The sequence below is a fragment of the Carassius gibelio genome, chromosome A22 (assembly GCF_023724105.1).
Source record: "Carassius gibelio isolate Cgi1373 ecotype wild population from Czech Republic chromosome A22, carGib1.2-hapl.c, whole genome shotgun sequence".
In the NCBI taxonomy this organism is placed as follows: domain Eukaryota; kingdom Metazoa; phylum Chordata; class Actinopteri; order Cypriniformes; family Cyprinidae; genus Carassius; species Carassius gibelio.
In genome coordinates, this window is record NC_068392.1 from 12,140,672 (window position 1) to 12,157,276 (window position 16,605).

Here is a 16,605-nt window from a genome sequence, read left to right on the forward strand (position 1 = left end):
GCTTGAAAGTGGAGATGCGATGCCAGAGAAGATGGTGAAAACCGCGGCATGGGACAGTTAAGACGTTGAGACAGGCTTGATATGATGTGACAGCCAGTCATTGGAGATGACATGAGACTTCTGGCAGGAAACACAGCCATTACTTGATAGATTGAACAAAAGCAAAGCCCTCTTTTCTTCTCTCCTTCCCTCTGCTGTCTTCCTCTCACCTCTCTCCGTGCTGTCTCTCGCGCGTGTTTTCTTTTTGACTGTCTCTTTGCGTTCTCTCCCTTCCTTCTGTCCGTCAGCCGGAGCCGAATTAGTTCTCTGGAGTGCCTTTTTCAAAAGGTTTTGTGTAAAGTTCACATCCTCTGACTGACACAAATCCGTTAGAAAGGGCCGCGGCGCCGTCATGTCGGTCAAGGCTTTGGGATGTAAACTCGGCAGCACCCGGCGCATTTCAGAGGTTTGGCGTGTTAGCCTTGCAGCATTCATCCGGTAAAGACCGATGTTATCCAGGAACGAGAGATGAAATCAGACAAGAACATAGCATTCAATGCTATGAGCGTCACTCTCTCTGGTGCCACACTTGTATAAAAGGACCAGAACTATTTAATAGTTTGCTTTAATGACAAAGGTGTTTTGTTTTGGGGCAAAACATGAAGAAGGTGTTTATTCAGCTGTTAATGATTTGTGACCGTAAACGTGAGATTTATTCATCTAAATTCTTACGGAAAATGCTGGCACGTTCTCTGAAAATGCGTATGTTCTCAGCAAACTGTTCTCTTCTCCATAGCGGCAGAGAGCAAAGCCAGTTGTGAAAAACCTTCAGTTGGTAAGTTCACAGTGAAAAGTTTGTTCCAGCCTTAGATTAAAAAAAATTAAAAACTATACAATATATAGTACATAATATATAGTAAATACTATACATATTTATATATAAAACTATATATTTGCTATAAGCAGATGTGGGATAACAGTAGTGTTGTCATAAGTACCGACCGCGATGCCATTTGGTACTGAAATTTTAAAAACATCAATTTCCCACCAAAATTTCATTACCGAATTGCATCACGGTCGGTACTTTTGACAACATTATATTACAGTATGGTTTATTGTGCTTTATTCTCCCTCATGTCATTTGAAAATGGTGTTGCTTTCTTTTAGGGGTGGGCGATATGACCAAAATCTTATATCACGATAATGATCTATCAATTGATGGATAGATAGATGGATAGATAGTTAGATATAAATAATATGTTCATTATGTATAGATTCTATACATGTATATAAAGGTATAATTATTATTTCTTAATAAAGTTACAAAAGTGATTTAGTCAAGAGCAGTGGAGATTTTCTCTCACTGTTGTTTGATTAATATGAATGGCAGACAGGACCAATATTGGACAGCTTCCCCTTTAAGACAGAAGTCTGGATTCAATATACTGTTACATATGGATTTTCTTTTCCAGCTGTTTACTGTCTCTTAAGACCTACATTACTGTGTTTATGAGGATAATAAGATGGGGATTATGATTACTAGAATTGCAGTGTAGTTGTGTGGTCACATTAGCGAAATTATTTGGAATTTAGCACAAGTTTTGCCAAAGAGTAACTTTTAAAAAGATCAGTTAAAATTCTGCTAAAGTTCACTTTCAAACTATAAAGCTTTCTGTTGGTCAACACGATGAATTAGTACAACTAATTTAAATACAAGTGAAAACATAGTTTGCATACTTCGCAAGCAGATTCCTATTTAAACAACTGGATTTCGCCTGCTAAATTTAGCCAAACAACGTTAAATGTGACGGTAGCTTGATTTCTTTTGTTCAAAATGGTCTGGAACCAAACAATTCTGGAGCCCACTGAATTTCATTGTATGATAAAAACACAGACATCTCTCAAAATATCTTCTATCATGCCCTACAGAAGAAATAAAGCCACACAGGTTTGAAATTACATGAGGGTGAATAGAATTTTTTTGTGTAAACTTAAACTATCCCTTTAATGTGATTTAGCTTCTCCCTTTTTTAACATTTCATTGTTGGTTATGGCTTGTTTTTCCCAAATTTCGTAGCTATTGAGTAGCTTTTCTCTCTCTTTTGAAAGGCCAAAAATCATGCGAAACGGAAAATACGCGACATGAAGGACAAGATTACACAAAAGGTGAGTTATTCAGAGTTCTCATTCTGTCAAAACGGTATATATTGGGCGTTCAAAAGCATCTAACTGATCCCCAGAAATGCTGTCTGGATAGGCCGCTCACCGTCTCTCACGTTCACACTCATACAGGCTCATGCACACACACTATTTAAGATGGATCTCGTGACTTCACCCATGGCTCGCGCTTAGGGTTTTAAATGGCTTGTGAAACCTGCTTAGCGCTTTGTTCAGGAGAGTACATTTCTAACAAGTGCGCCTCTGGCGATGGGCTGTCATGTCAACCCCCCTCCCCAGCACCACCTTTCATATTTTTTGCATATTTCATCAGCGTGCGAGTGATTTCTTCAAAACTAATGTAACGAGATGTATGTTTCCATAACACTGATGTCTTTGATGAGGCAAATGTGGCGTGAACTGTCAGGCCAGGAGCTTGGAAAGGCAGCCCAGAGGAGACGAGACCTCTCACAGTTGATACGCTGCTTCTGCTCGGCTTCAGCTAAACCAAAACAGATTTGAACGTGTGTGTTCGTATAAATAATCATGCGGTACAAGGCTCAAATGGGCTTGTAGCATAGCAAATTGCACACGATAAAAGTGGGTACAAGTATTACGTGTGATTTCTCAGTTTCCCCATTCTTTTTTTTTTTTTTTAGCAGGATGCTTGTCACATTAGGGCAGTTTTGCCAAAATTTCACAAGCAAAAAATAAATGCGTGAAGCATCAACTTTAACTTGAATATGAGGGAAATCTGTATAGGGAACCTCTTTGCCATCACTGGACTGGATTTCACCAGCAAAAGTTCACAGATTTTGACTGAAAAAAATTCGTAGAGCAACGATAAATGTGGCCGCACCTTAATTAATAAAAAAAATAAAATAATAAATGTCTTTTTCTGTGGAACACAAAAAATATTTTGAAAAAGCTAAACAACACACTAACAAATTGCACACAATAAAAATAAGTAAATATTAAGAAATGTGGAGGAAATAAAGTGGAGGAAAGCTCCAGTCACAAAGGGAAATTCTGTTGATTCTTTACAGGTATTCACGAGTTAAAAAATCGTGTCAGCAGTGAAATCTGCATGAAGAGCTCGTTAACTTACACTCAAACCTCCCAATAGTGCAAATTCCTATTAAAGTGATTGTTTTTACGGCCACAAATTTTCAGAACTTTATAAAATGACAAAAAAAATTCTAATTACTGTATTTTTCAGACTATAAGTCGCACCTGAGTATAAGTCGCATCAGTCCAAAAATACGTCATGACGAGGAAAAAAACATATATAAGTCACACTGGACTCAGTCCCTTTTATTGAGAACCAAGAACCAATAGAAAACATTACCGTCTCCAGCCGTGAGAGGGCGCTCTGTTTTCAGTGTAGACTACAGGAGCACTGAGCAAAATAGAGCGCTCTCTCGCGGCTGTAAACGGTAATGTTTTCTCTTGGTTCATGTCAAATTAATTTTTATAAATAAGTCACACCTGACTATAAGTCGCAGGACCAGCCAAACTATGAAAAAAAGTGCGACTTATAGTCCAGAAAATACAGTACTTTTTTTTTCTTCTTCTGAGGAAAGTAAAATAAGATTTTTTTTTTTTTTTAAAGAATGTTGGAAACACTGACAAATGTGGGTACATATTAAGAATGCACTATGCATGGTTTCTCTTTCTTTTTTTGCTCCTCCACAGGACGCTGAAGAGGAGGAAAGCCCGTACTGTGCAGGTTCTCCCACCAGCACTAAAAGCCTCTCACCCAGGAGACTTCAGAGGATAGCGGTGAGCACGTACACAATCTTTCACACAAACACAGGGAAGGGGTTCACGGACAGTCCGCTCTGAAAGAAGCGCCCATTTGCACACCAGTAAGTCCGAGCCGACGTGGGGCGGCTTGATTGGCAGCTGTTGCTAAAGCGGCCGTGTGTAGTGTGTGTCTTGCATGTGTGATGCAGTGATGTGTTGCCAAGCCCAGGCAGGGAAGCGGTGAGCCCCCCATAGAAGCAGGAGGTGGCCTGGATTCATACCATTCACTGGCCTTTCTCCATTTCCAACTGAAATAGGCCACTGGTTTTTGGACTGGCAACGAGGCTGCGGTTTTGATGTAGCACTAGGTAAAAGACTGTATCTTTCTAGTGTATAAAAGCATATTTTAGTGTTTCTTTTACATTAAATTATCTTTTTTTTTTTGCTTTAATAGCATTTCGATCCATATTTAAATTAGCTGTTTTAATTGGAAGAGAGATTGGACTTCAAAACGTAGTTCATACTCAATAGGCGCCATATATTTTAGTGTTTAGAAAACTTTAGTTTTTCATGATATGTGGCCATTAGGCTTTATAAATTGTGTCCTAGCTATAGAATTGTGTCCTAGCTATAGTTATAACTAGGCAGCTGTAGCTAAAGCTCGAACACACATGCACCTTCCTATTCTGTCCCTCATACTGACACCTGTAAACATGAGGCCATGCGCCTGGCTATCCCATGATGCCTTTTCTGCATCAATCTGCCCTCTTCCTCAACCGTACTTATTTACATTATATATTGTAAATTTATATATTTACTTGCATTTATATTTATATTATTCAAAACATTAGGATTATATTATATTATATATATATTATATTATTATTATTTAAGAGAAGTCTACGGTCTTCACCAAGGCTGCATTTATTTAATCAGAAATTCAGTAAAAACGTAAAAACCTTTAAATATTATAATAATTTCTACATTAATATATGTTAAAATGTGATTTTTTTTTCCTGAAATGCAAAATTTAATTTTCAGCATCATTACTCCAGTCTTCTGTGTCATATGATCTTTCAGAAAACATTCTAATATGCTGATTTGCTGCTCAAGAAATATTTATCAATGTTGAAAATATTGATGAATCAAAAATATAATAGAACAGTATTTATTAGCCCAATACATTTCTTTACTGTCGCTTTTATTTCAATTTATTTTCCTTGCTGAATGAATATATATATATATATATATATATATATATATATATATATATATATATATATATATATATATATATATATATATATATATATAAAGAGTCCTTTTAAAACAATCTGAGTCCAAACTTTTGAATGCTAATGCTTGTCTATTTTAAGTTTATTATTTTTTTATATATTAAACCAGCTGTTAAAGGAATAGCAGTCAAAAAGTGTCCAGCATTGACTTCATGACTGCATTAAAGATATCAAATGTTTTTTAAAATACAAGATATTTTATTAACAGACAAAGGTACAAGCCAATTCTAAATAGCCTAGTCCGACACACATTCATCTGCAGTCGACCAGGATTATGAAGGAACCTTCACTCTCGTTACTGAGGCTTTCAACAACTGTAGCTCAGCAACACGAATGTTGATCAAAAATGCAGAGCTGAATGGTCCAAGTGTTGATTAGCTGTAAAAAGATCTCACTTCTGCTACACTTCCGGCATGCACAGCCAGCCCTTGTTGCCCTTACATGCTCACACCTCCACACCCCGTGTCAGAAGGGCATTGGACAGAAGCCACGGCTGGCCTGATCTCTCCCCGCCTGCACGCCATCATGACCGCTGGCTTCCATCCAGCCCTTAATTAGCGTGGCTATTAGTTGCATCCTTGTTGTCGGGGAGAGGTGGAGAGAACGGAATAGGCGGCGTGAAAAGGTGTAGAGACAGAGTTTCTCCAATTAGAGCTTTTCTTAAAGGTGGCGGCCGACTCCCTCCACTCACCCGTCCCCCCTCGGCTTTATCAGAGCTCTCAGACTCATCACATACATGCGCATGTTTTGCTGTGTCTGTGCACCAGAGTGGACGACAAAGACCCTCCACACGATCAATGAGTAAATCAATCCGCTGCACTGTTCAGTCTTCGTTACTGTCTAACAAAGAACAAAAGAGCACCGGGTGACGGGGTCTCAGCGCCAGGCCAACGTGCTCTTTTCTTTAACAGACTTCTGCTGGTGTTCATTAAAATGGGAGAAACGCTGGAGTATAATGAGACCTGAAGCGTCTTATAAACTGGAATAGTGCCCAAAAATATGAGAACATTTGTGGAAATGCTTAAGTTTAGCATTTTGTAATTTAATAAAAAAAAAAATGTAAGATACATTAAAATATCAGCAGAATAAATCTGCGAAGTGAAAAAGGGTTGAAAAAACGAATTAAAAGATTTATTTAAAACCGTTTTCTAGATTTTTTTTTTTTTTAGGACTCAAAATAAACCCAGACAAAGTGATCAGGACCCCCAGTGCAATAAAGACTTGACATTCTAAATAAAAAAATGGATATGAAGCACTGATTTACGTTGAATTTATTTTATTATGCGAGAGGAAAGAGAGATCCCAGATGAAATCATCTCTCAGCTAATGTGGGAAAACAAAAAATTTTCAGTGGTACTTTGCAATTTAGACTGCAGAAGGCACAATCAACCAATCAGAAACTAAAATGTATAAATTGCTTTTTATTAAGGATTATGAACATTTAAAAAACATTATTTTAATAATTTAGTATAAAACTACATTTTTAATAATTATACTTATTGAACACAAAATTGAACAAAAGTATAATATAAATACATAATATGAATACAGAAAAGTTTAGCAGTGTTTTCTGAGTCTACAGTGTACAGTGCAGGGGGCTGGTGTTCAGGTGGAGCCTGAGGGGCTGTGAAAGCCAGACTGGGTGTCAGTAGCAGGGCCTGGGGCAGAGTGGAGCTGATCTCTATCTCCTGCTTATTCCCCACATCTGAAGCTATGGGGGGTGTGTGTGTTGAGGCTGCCTCCTCTGAGTGGCACACAGCCTCTGGGGAATGACTCCACACACACACACACACACACACACACACACACACACACTCTGGATGAAGCCAGCAGATGGATCCCCTATAGCCGTGGCCAGTTCAGCAGCACTGCATATTAAAGAGTCCAAAAAGCTCTGTTCAAGTTGTGTATAATTCATACACACTTCCTGCTCCGGCTTATGAGCTTCCACCTTCATTTACATACCGCCCTAAGCAGTGACCACTGTAAACACGATCGCGTTACAGCTGTGAAACTCTTCAAGTCGGGAAATCTAAATAAATCCGATTTAATTTCTTAAAGAATATTCCAGGTCCAAATGCAAGCTATCCCTCGTTTTCTTAAAATAAATAAAAAAGAAATCAGGAACTTGTCATGATCATGTTAACACTCACATTTTGTGGCTGTACTATTGAAACAATGAGTGTTTTAATATTTACAGATTCCATCCACTTCCATTATGTCTTCACTGTAACCTATATTTTTAAATACATTTTTTAAAGAGTAGGGAAATAATGTCATTTTTAAAATAATAGATGTTATAGTCAACATTATGGCACAAAGCACTGTCGATTAAACCCATAATGTTCTTGCTCATATTTTACACTATTCATTATTATTTCAAAGATAGATTTTTTTTTTTTTTTGATATTTCAAAATAATGAAAACTATTTTCCTGGGTTTTTCTTATTGAATGTACTTTTTCATTCAGAATTGAGCCACAGTGGTAAAATGGGCATTGTTTACTTGAAATTCTTTCAAATGCGTTTGTCTACATGCATGCCATTTCATAGTGAAGTTATATTTAGAAATGGCTTCTTTTTTCTAAACTCATCTCACACAGGGTTCATGGTTTGTTTGGATGCATGAATGCGAGAACGTTTGAGATGGAGCTCCCAGCGAGAGCTTTGTGAAACTGTGTAGGACTGGAGGACTGCCAGCGTCGAGATGGATTCGTTGGGTGTCAAAAAACATTGACGTACAAATGGAGAAAAAGCCGGTGGACGTTTTGCTGCAAACAGAGAGAAGCTGCACATCTGCATGAGACGTTGATGAGACGGAGATGTAAAAGCTCACAGGCGGAGAGGACTCCCTCTCGGCTGTAACCAAAGTGCCACCTACTGGATGCTCACGAATGACACACACATCCAGACTCTTTCTTGCGTTCTCCTGCTCTCTTATATTCAGAAATTAGCTTTTAGTTGGAGCCAGTTGGAGGGAAGTTGCCTAAAAACGGGTCCTGGGCTTTGTTTAAAGAGGAACTGCTTGAATAGCTCAACAGATGCTGGCTTAAGTTTTGGCTTGGAGGCGCAGGGGTTTTGTTTGCATTTTCCAGGCATATCTTCCTTTTCCATTGCCTGCCAAGAGCATGAGATCAGTGCCTGGTCTGAAATAGCATATGAAATATATAATGTAAGCCTGGCTATTAAATCGACGAGACGATTGGCTGCAATGCAAAGCCCTGTTGCTGCTGCTTACATCTTGGCCACGCTAAAAGCAAAATGGGATTTTCTCTTAAAACAGCCTGCCCTGACAAGAGAGATGAAGTTTTAATGGTTTTAAAGTCTCCACTGAAGACAGCCCATTTTCCGTGTGGATTTGAAAAGGCAGTTTAAGGAGCAGACGTTGACCTATGGCGGCTCAATATGTCCGTGCTGATTTAGGATACACGTAAAAGAAGCAAATAGACATGTCTCCTTGTTTTTCCAAATCAGCGGTTTTGGTCTGTTTCGGAACAGTGGCTTGAAAGGCCTTTATTATTTTATTTTATTTTATTTCCTGATTCGGTTTCTGGCCTTTGACTTTGTTTCACAACATACTTTGGAAAGAATGAAGTGGCGGTAAAGTTTAGGGCCGACTTTGTCTTAATGTTACTTCTCCTAGCATTCTCTGCGGTGTCCTAGAGCATTATTAGCGATTTGCTAAGACAAGCATTGCTATTTACTATTACGATTGTAGAAACAATCTTAAGTGCTATTTTTCTTTTTAAAAATTGTGATTTAAAATTTGCTTTATTTAAAATTGTGACTGATGTCAGTATAATTTTTATAATAATAAGTTATAATTGTTCTTATTGTTATTACTTAATAAAATAGTACTATAAATGCATTATACATTGTAATAAAAAAAAAAAAATCTTTGAGGCCACATATACACAATAACATTTTCAAAACGATTTACACACATCCACTAAAATGGCCAAAAACGCTGCATTACGTATGCCAGGCCAGTAGTTGGCGATGTCACCTTGTTAGTAAACAGTACCTTTAGGGAAGTGATCACTTTATGTTGTATATTATGCGTCTATGCTGTTGTAATATTAGTGAAGCAAATCCACACTGAAGAAGTGTTAAACTCTTCAGCAGCAACAACAGTACCATGTACTCCGCCATTGTTGTCTATGTTTGTTCGTTATTGCCTTAAAAAATCGGCATGTACTGTGCATGTCTACATACCTAAAATTAAAAAAAACTAACACGTACTATGCACACGCATGACGTCACCGTTTTCAAAGATTCCCATATTTGGTGTTTACACTGAAACAACTATAAGTACAACTATAAAATTACAATATTAATGCTTAATTTTAAAATGTTTTAAACTATTCTTTTGCTTTTGTTCCTGCAGCGCTTATTTTGATTAATGATGCAGACTTACAAACCCTATAACATTTAATAAAAACTTTATGTCCCAGCATCCCCTGCTGTGTTGTCTTGAAGCGTAATTAGCCTTTTGCTAAGAATATCATTACTATAACTATTATTTCACGCCAATATTGCCAAGTATAAGCTTCCTTTGACTTGGTTCAGAAAGAAAGTAGCAAGCATGGTAGCAGCTGCGTAGCAACATGCTAAAAACACTCAAAACACACCTTAGCAACTACTATTCAGTGACCTAGCAACCACTTTAGCCTTGTAGCGGCAATATTTGTGCGAGCAAACCGGTCATATTTACTTTTAATAATGATCTCAAAGGACTCAGCTTGGCTGGATGAAAATAAATCAGATGATCATCACATCATTTTCAAATAATTAGCATTTAACTAACAGTTTCTTCTGTTTTTAAGTTCATATAGCTGACTGTATGTGATAAGAGTTTCCTTTTTGAGATTCAGGCTTGGTGTTGCCATCCTGCAGAGGGCTTGCGCTCACCTTGTTTTAATAAACACCTCTGCCCATCGAAAGCACCAGAGAGGGGCCGCTCTCTGAACAACACGGCCTGCTCCGCAAATCAAGGGGCAACATAACTGCAAGCAGTGTTGCAGGGCAAACACACACATACACACAGCCAACACCAAATAAATGTGACACAGTTCTGCAGGTGCATCCAGCCCCTTCACTTGAGCCAAAGTGGCTTGCTGGCCAGATTTATGGGCCTGACACAGGAATCCATTAAAGCCTTTTGGAGGATTCAAGGCCTGAACCCCCCGTAATCGCTTTCATAATAGCTGCCGGCTACTAGCGAGTGGGGCAATCAGTGCCCAACATGTGTTCCTGTTTATTCCAATGGCAAAGTGTTCGGTACACACATCTCTTAGCTATTTTTATGGACAGGGTGGCGGTTAACCCATTCATCAGGCAGCGATACCCAAGATGGCAAGAAGCTTCTTGGCCGAGCCATTACGGCGAGACTTGACCAGTTGATCTGATCCACCTGTCCGGTCGGCAACATAGCGTGACGTTTTTCTCGCTCCCCAGCCTCTGTAAAAGGGCTCTGGTTTAGTAGTGTGCTTTGATAATGTGGCAAACAGCAGTTTATGGGCTACTTTAGTGAGTGGCGGCGTGTTTGCGTGTGCGTGTTTGCTTCGTGGATTGCTAGTTAATGGCAAACACTAAAGCCTGGGGCCAAGCATGAAGCTGTGCCCTATAATGCTTCAATTTTTTAATTTGCCAATTAAACATGTTACACAGGTGTGTTATAAAAGCCAAGGGATTAGCAGAAGGAGCACTTACGTTGGGGACCGGAATTAATGCTGTCGCTCAATAATTGGGACATGAGATTCAAAGTTTCTTTCAGGAAATGTGTTGCTTTAGTAGATTATGTGGGATTTTAACATGTCGATCTTCTGTTTTAGCATCAAAATCCAAAGTCGTCTCCACACATGAGCCTGTGTTTTCTGGACGGTTATGACAACAGTGATGACACAGCCAGCAGGTCGGTGTTTCAATTCTATTACAGTATGTTTTTCAAATCTTTTATGGGTAAACATCATCCATTCGTCAAGGCAACACTGCCCTCTGGTGCTTTCTTCCCTCCCACATGGCTTTTGAGTTAACTGTGTGTGTGTGTGTGTGTGTGTGTGTGTGTGTGTGCAGAATATCCTCTGAGGACAGCGGGGAGGTGGCGTCATACAATGAGGAAAGTGATGACTCTGATTTAGAGTTTCAGTCTGAAGTGAGTCAAACAGGTGAGATGAACCTGCTGGAGGAGATTTTGGACTCTCTCAGTACTTCCCACATCGAACAAGGGCGACTGTCCGCTGCCAAGAGCCTGGACTTTTTCAGATCAATGGAAGACCTGGACTACAATTCCACGGTGAGGAATTTATTTTATTATTTTAATTATTTATTTCAACTTTTTTACTAACAATTGTTAGTGCTTTGTAGATGAATGTGTGCATGAACTACGACATGGCCTTGTGAGCGTGTCATTTGTACTGTTTCTAGAAAAATGGCAAGTCCCCACTGGGAAGTAGTCCTGCTCAGGCCGGTTGTGAAGTAGGAAATGGAGAACAAGGCGGATGGAATATGGGTCAAGACGACAGCGCTGTTCACGGTAAGCATCTCCCACCTTCTCCTCGACGCCAACCCTCCCGTTCCCTTCCTGTCCGTCCTTCCCTTCCCAACGACGTCGCCAATGAAGAGGTCTCCAAAAACCCAAGGAACACTCTCCCTGAGACACCCACAATTCAACTCTCGCTACTCTGGGACATTGATACTCCCACCAGTTCCCAGCTGAGCCCAGACAACCAGTCGCCAACGGGCCGCAGCCTCTGCCGACAGAAGGTCCATTCCAGAAAAACCCGGAGGCCCTCTCAGGAGCATGTCCAGGAGAAGGGATCAGGAGGACAACCTTCAGTCCTCGTTCCGTGGGAGAGAGAAAACCAGCCCCAGGGGACCGATATGGCAGCAAGAGGGAGTGAGTCTCAAGAGGAAGGCTTGCTAGAAGAGATCGAGTCCATGTGTCGCATCAGCATGGACCTCAAAAGCAACCAGGAGCCCACACACATTCAAACCAACACCAGCCTGGACAAATCCTGAGAAAACGGCAGAACACTCACATCTAATCTTTCTCTTGTCATATTCACGCTATCCTCTGAACTCACACCAGCACTCATTGCATGAAGTGTTTGCAAAGGTGTTTTGTAGTGAATGTGAATAATCGGTCCTCTTATTTCTCACATTCGGTCCGAAACAAACGGTATCTTTCAGAACTGCTGGTTGGAAAGGACGAAAAGTAAGGTTTAAAGGGATTTATGTCAGCATTTATCATTCAGTTTTATTTAATTCAGCAGATGATTTGCACATGCGTAGTTTCAAATCACTGTTTCGATAAATCACTGTGGATGAGGGATAGACTTCTCCCTGTATATTTTACTAAACGGTACGAAAGTATTTAAATAGCCAGCCAATCTCAGCTTAATATAATGCCTTAAACCGATTTAATTAGCTTTTACACAGTATTTCCAGACTGTGCCACTATAGCTGGCTATCTTGCTAACAACTTGTATGCAGCACGTCTTATAAAGAGATATTTATCCATGCCAATTTGCTATTTTTTGGGGGGAAAAAATATATTTTTTCATGACAATTCTCAGGTTTATGCTTTTATCCAAGAGGAAAAATCCCAATTATGTTTTTAAGAACTAATAAACTTAGAATATAGATTTCTTTTTCTGAATATTAAAGTGTGAAAACACTGGTGCTGCCAATGCCCAGTGCAAAAGGGAATACTTAGTTACAAATAAATAAATGTGTTTTAAACCCCTTATTCTGTACAAAGGCTCAAAGAACACAAACGTTTTTATCTAGCTGGCACAGTTTCACACAAAGTTGTGAAATTTCGAACCTAACACGTACATGTTGCATTCTCAGTGTTGCCACAAGGGGTGCAGTATCAGCATTATCCTAACTATTGTCTGAGTAGCTACTGTATTTTCTGAGGCGCTAACTTATTAACCTTCAAAAAGTCTGTTTTCTATAATACGAATGTGTGCCATCTGCCATTTTGCCATTGTCATGTGACTTATTGCGTCACTTCACTGCCATTCGCGACTCTTTTTCCATGGCCTCAAGGGATAGGAAATGATCCATTGAATGTGCACTTCAAAATATTGTCGGAAGTAGTGAGAAGCTGTGTACTTGCCTACAGTTTTATAAATAACATGGATTCAGTTGTACTACTCTGTTCTCTTACCGTTTTTCACCTACATTACTATATAGGGAAGTAGCCATATTCAAATGCAGGGTGTCTTCATCTATGGCTATGACTACTATCATGGTGGTTTGATGTGAACCAAGACCTCTAGCTAGCTACCTAAATTGTTAACTTGTACGGTTTGGTAGAACAGATGTTTGCATGTAACCAGCCTCCTTGAATACTGACATTTGCAGGGTTTGCAAGCGCAACTGCTTTCCAGTCGTTTAAGTTAGAGAAAGCTTTACCTCGTCCCCTCGTCAAAGCTGTACTGCTACACCAAACAGGAAGTGGTCATTAGATCCAGCACTTGTTTCTTTAGTGGCCAGTGAATTATTTAGGCTGTTGAACAGAGTGATTTAGGACACGTGCCATTCTGTCTGACACTTTAATGACTCTCCTCTCCCCTCCTGCGTAATCTGCTGTGGTAACGATATAGCTGTAAAAGCATTCAAAGTTTAGGACCCCTGTCTCAAGCCAGGCTTATTAATGTAGTGGTTTAACTCAAAGCTGTCCTGAAACTGTGCTTCAGCCTTTGAACAAATCCGAAGTGCTGATGAACTATGCAAATTCCCAATCAGTGTTAAATGCTCGGCACCCACCAAACATGCAGGACATGTCTGTCATTTTGTCCGACAAACCAATCAGACAGGAGACTACCGTATTTTCCGGACTATAAGTCGCACTTTTTTTCATAGTTTGGCAGGTCCTGCAACTTATAGTCAGGTGCGACTTATTTATCAAAATTAATTTGTCAAAACCAAGAGAAATTAACCAAGAGAAAACATTACCGTCTACAGCCGCGAGAGGGCGCTCTATACTACTCAGTGCTCATGAAGTCTACACTGAAAACATAGAGCGCCCTCTCACGGCTGGAGACGGTAATGTTTTCTCTTGGTTCTAAATAAATACGACTTCTAGTCCAGTGCGATATATATTAGTTTTTTTTCCTCGTCATGATGTATTTTTGGACTCATGCGACTTATACTCAGATGCGACTTATAGTCCGAAAAATACGGTAGATTAACGTTGGTGGACTTGAAGTTGAAAAATGGTATCGACGTCTTTCCACGGATGAAACAAGATACCTTCTTCTGATCATTTAAGTTTATTTTGTAATATAGTGATTAGTTCAGATGCTACAGTGATCCGTCACGAGTTAAAGAGCCACAAAACGGTATTTATTGTTAAGTCTGAATTCTAAGTTTATATCTTTGCAATTCTGAGTAAAGTCTGAATTACCTTTATTTTATTTATTTTTTGATAACATTGCTCAAAGGTATTTACTGTAAAAGTGATCCCAAATATGTGTACTATTTTTAACAATCGAACAATTTAAGGGAAGTTCTGAAATTATATTAACCCCAATTCCTGTTTAAATGCAAGGTTGTGCCTTAAGTGAGTTTATCTGCTTGAATAATATAGTTTCAGATACTAGTGGGCTGTCTACTCCTTAGGTAGACAGCTCATTAATGGAATCTCATGCATTACTGATTTAATACAGTCTACATAGACAGCAGCTCTTTATCAGTATAAGTGCGGTCAGATTAGAGACATTTTGTGGGCAATAAAAGGTCCATTGTCAAAAGTGTAGCGATGTATGAAGCACAGCTCACTCTGAAGTCACTTTAAAATCAAGCAACTTTCTCTTGATCAGCTTGCAGAATCCATCTAACTTGAACCAGTTACAAAATGTGGGAAAATCTCAATGAAAAGTCCCAGTCGTGTGGATTCCTATTGAAATGACTGGATTTTGCCCACCAGTATTTGCATAACAATGATAAATGTGACCAAACTCTCATGCGTGTGATGCGGTCTTGAATTTAGATTTTAGTGGAGTTCATATTTATTACAGGTACTTTAGGATTTAGTTCTGAATTTTGAATTTTTGGTTTCTAAATCACAAGATACTGGTACTCAAACCGAAACATGAAATACTGTAATAATAGTAAATAACAGGAGGATGTCAGAAAAGTTGTGCGTTTTGCCTAATAACCTGTTTGTAAGTATATGGTTGATGCAAGAAAGACCATCAGCCTGTTCATTACCAATTCATTACCAATACATTGCTTTCTCTGCATATTTTTATTATCTTTACTGTTTTTGATATTTTGTATTTAGAAAACGTACAGTTTGGTTTATCGTTGTCGTCCATGACTTCAAGTGTGCTGTGTGTTTTGAATAACGTCTTGATATTTGTCTTTGGTAATGACTGAAAATTCTGAATAGTTAGAATTTTGCCTTGAAAAGATATTTAACCCCTTTTCTGTCTTACTTCCGTATTTGTTTTTAAAGTAGAGATTTAACATTTTATTTAATGTTTAGGATTATTTGAAATCTGATCACAGTTCATATTGCAGCATAGAAACTACCAAGTGTTTTTTTTTCTTTCTTTCTTTTTTTAAGCTGAACTGTGTAATCTTTTGGGAAACCTGTATGAAAACAGTCATTATTTTTACAATTTCGCTGGGTTACATTAAATTTGAACCAGTTACTGTTCAACAGCTGTTTAAATTTAAACACTACTTGAAACTAGTCACCACATACATTGAGGAAAGTGCTACCCAAAGTCTTTTTTTCTTCTTCTTTCCTGTTTACAAATGCTGTTGTTTTTGATGTGCATTTTTGTTGTAAAGTTCTGATATTTTTTGTGACGCTGGGAATTCTTTTACAGATGCATGAGCGCACTTCTTTATAGCGACAAAATACAATGTCAACTTTTGTAACCATGGTACCATTCACATGGTTTTACTTCGTACAATTGTGACGTCCTTAATTTTCCGTCATGTTTTGCTGTTGAATTCTTTTGTAAATTGAGTAACGAGCTGCTGTAGCTGAATCACTGGACTCTTCAAACTCTGCTTCTGAATGTTCAACTCAACGTAACATGCTCTTGTTACACAAAGTCTGTATAGCTGATTTTATTCAATATACTGTAATGATAAACACCAATCATGCTTCATGTTTGCTGGTACGTACATATGGAATCACCAGGTAATAAGTTCAGTTTGTAAGTTGAAGTGCTTTTGAGTGAATGATGCTGGATGAATTCTGCCGCGTGCTCTCTGTGCAGTTATATCGTTTTCATGCACAAATTAGGTCGGTCTGATGTGTTATAACAGGAACTACTGGTACCAATGTATGCACTATGAACTGTAATAAATAATAAACGTCCATTCAACTCACCTGTGTTTATCCACTGAATGTTCACTTCAGCTTAAAGTATTGCAAAGCATTATAAAAAAACAATAAT

General features: G+C 38.7%; 1 protein-coding gene across 3 annotated transcripts in view; it reads left to right on the forward strand.

Moving 5' to 3' along the window:
• dennd1b (DENN/MADD domain containing 1B) overlaps window positions 1-16,537 on the forward strand; it is a 90,567-nt gene extending 74,030 nt beyond the window's left edge. For all 3 annotated transcript variants that reach the window (XM_052539278.1, XM_052539276.1, XM_052539277.1), the window contains 6 exons: window positions 776-814; window positions 2,089-2,145; window positions 3,832-3,918; window positions 11,011-11,090; window positions 11,252-11,471; window positions 11,603-16,537. In XM_052539278.1, the coding sequence (XP_052395238.1) occupies window positions 776-814; window positions 2,089-2,145; window positions 3,832-3,918; window positions 11,011-11,090; window positions 11,252-11,471; window positions 11,603-12,196 (1,077 nt within the window). In that variant the 3' untranslated portion in view covers window positions 12,197-16,537. The remainder of the gene's footprint in view (window positions 1-775; window positions 815-2,088; window positions 2,146-3,831; window positions 3,919-11,010; window positions 11,091-11,251; window positions 11,472-11,602) is intronic.
• The last annotated feature ends 68 nt before the right edge of the window (window positions 16,538-16,605 follow it).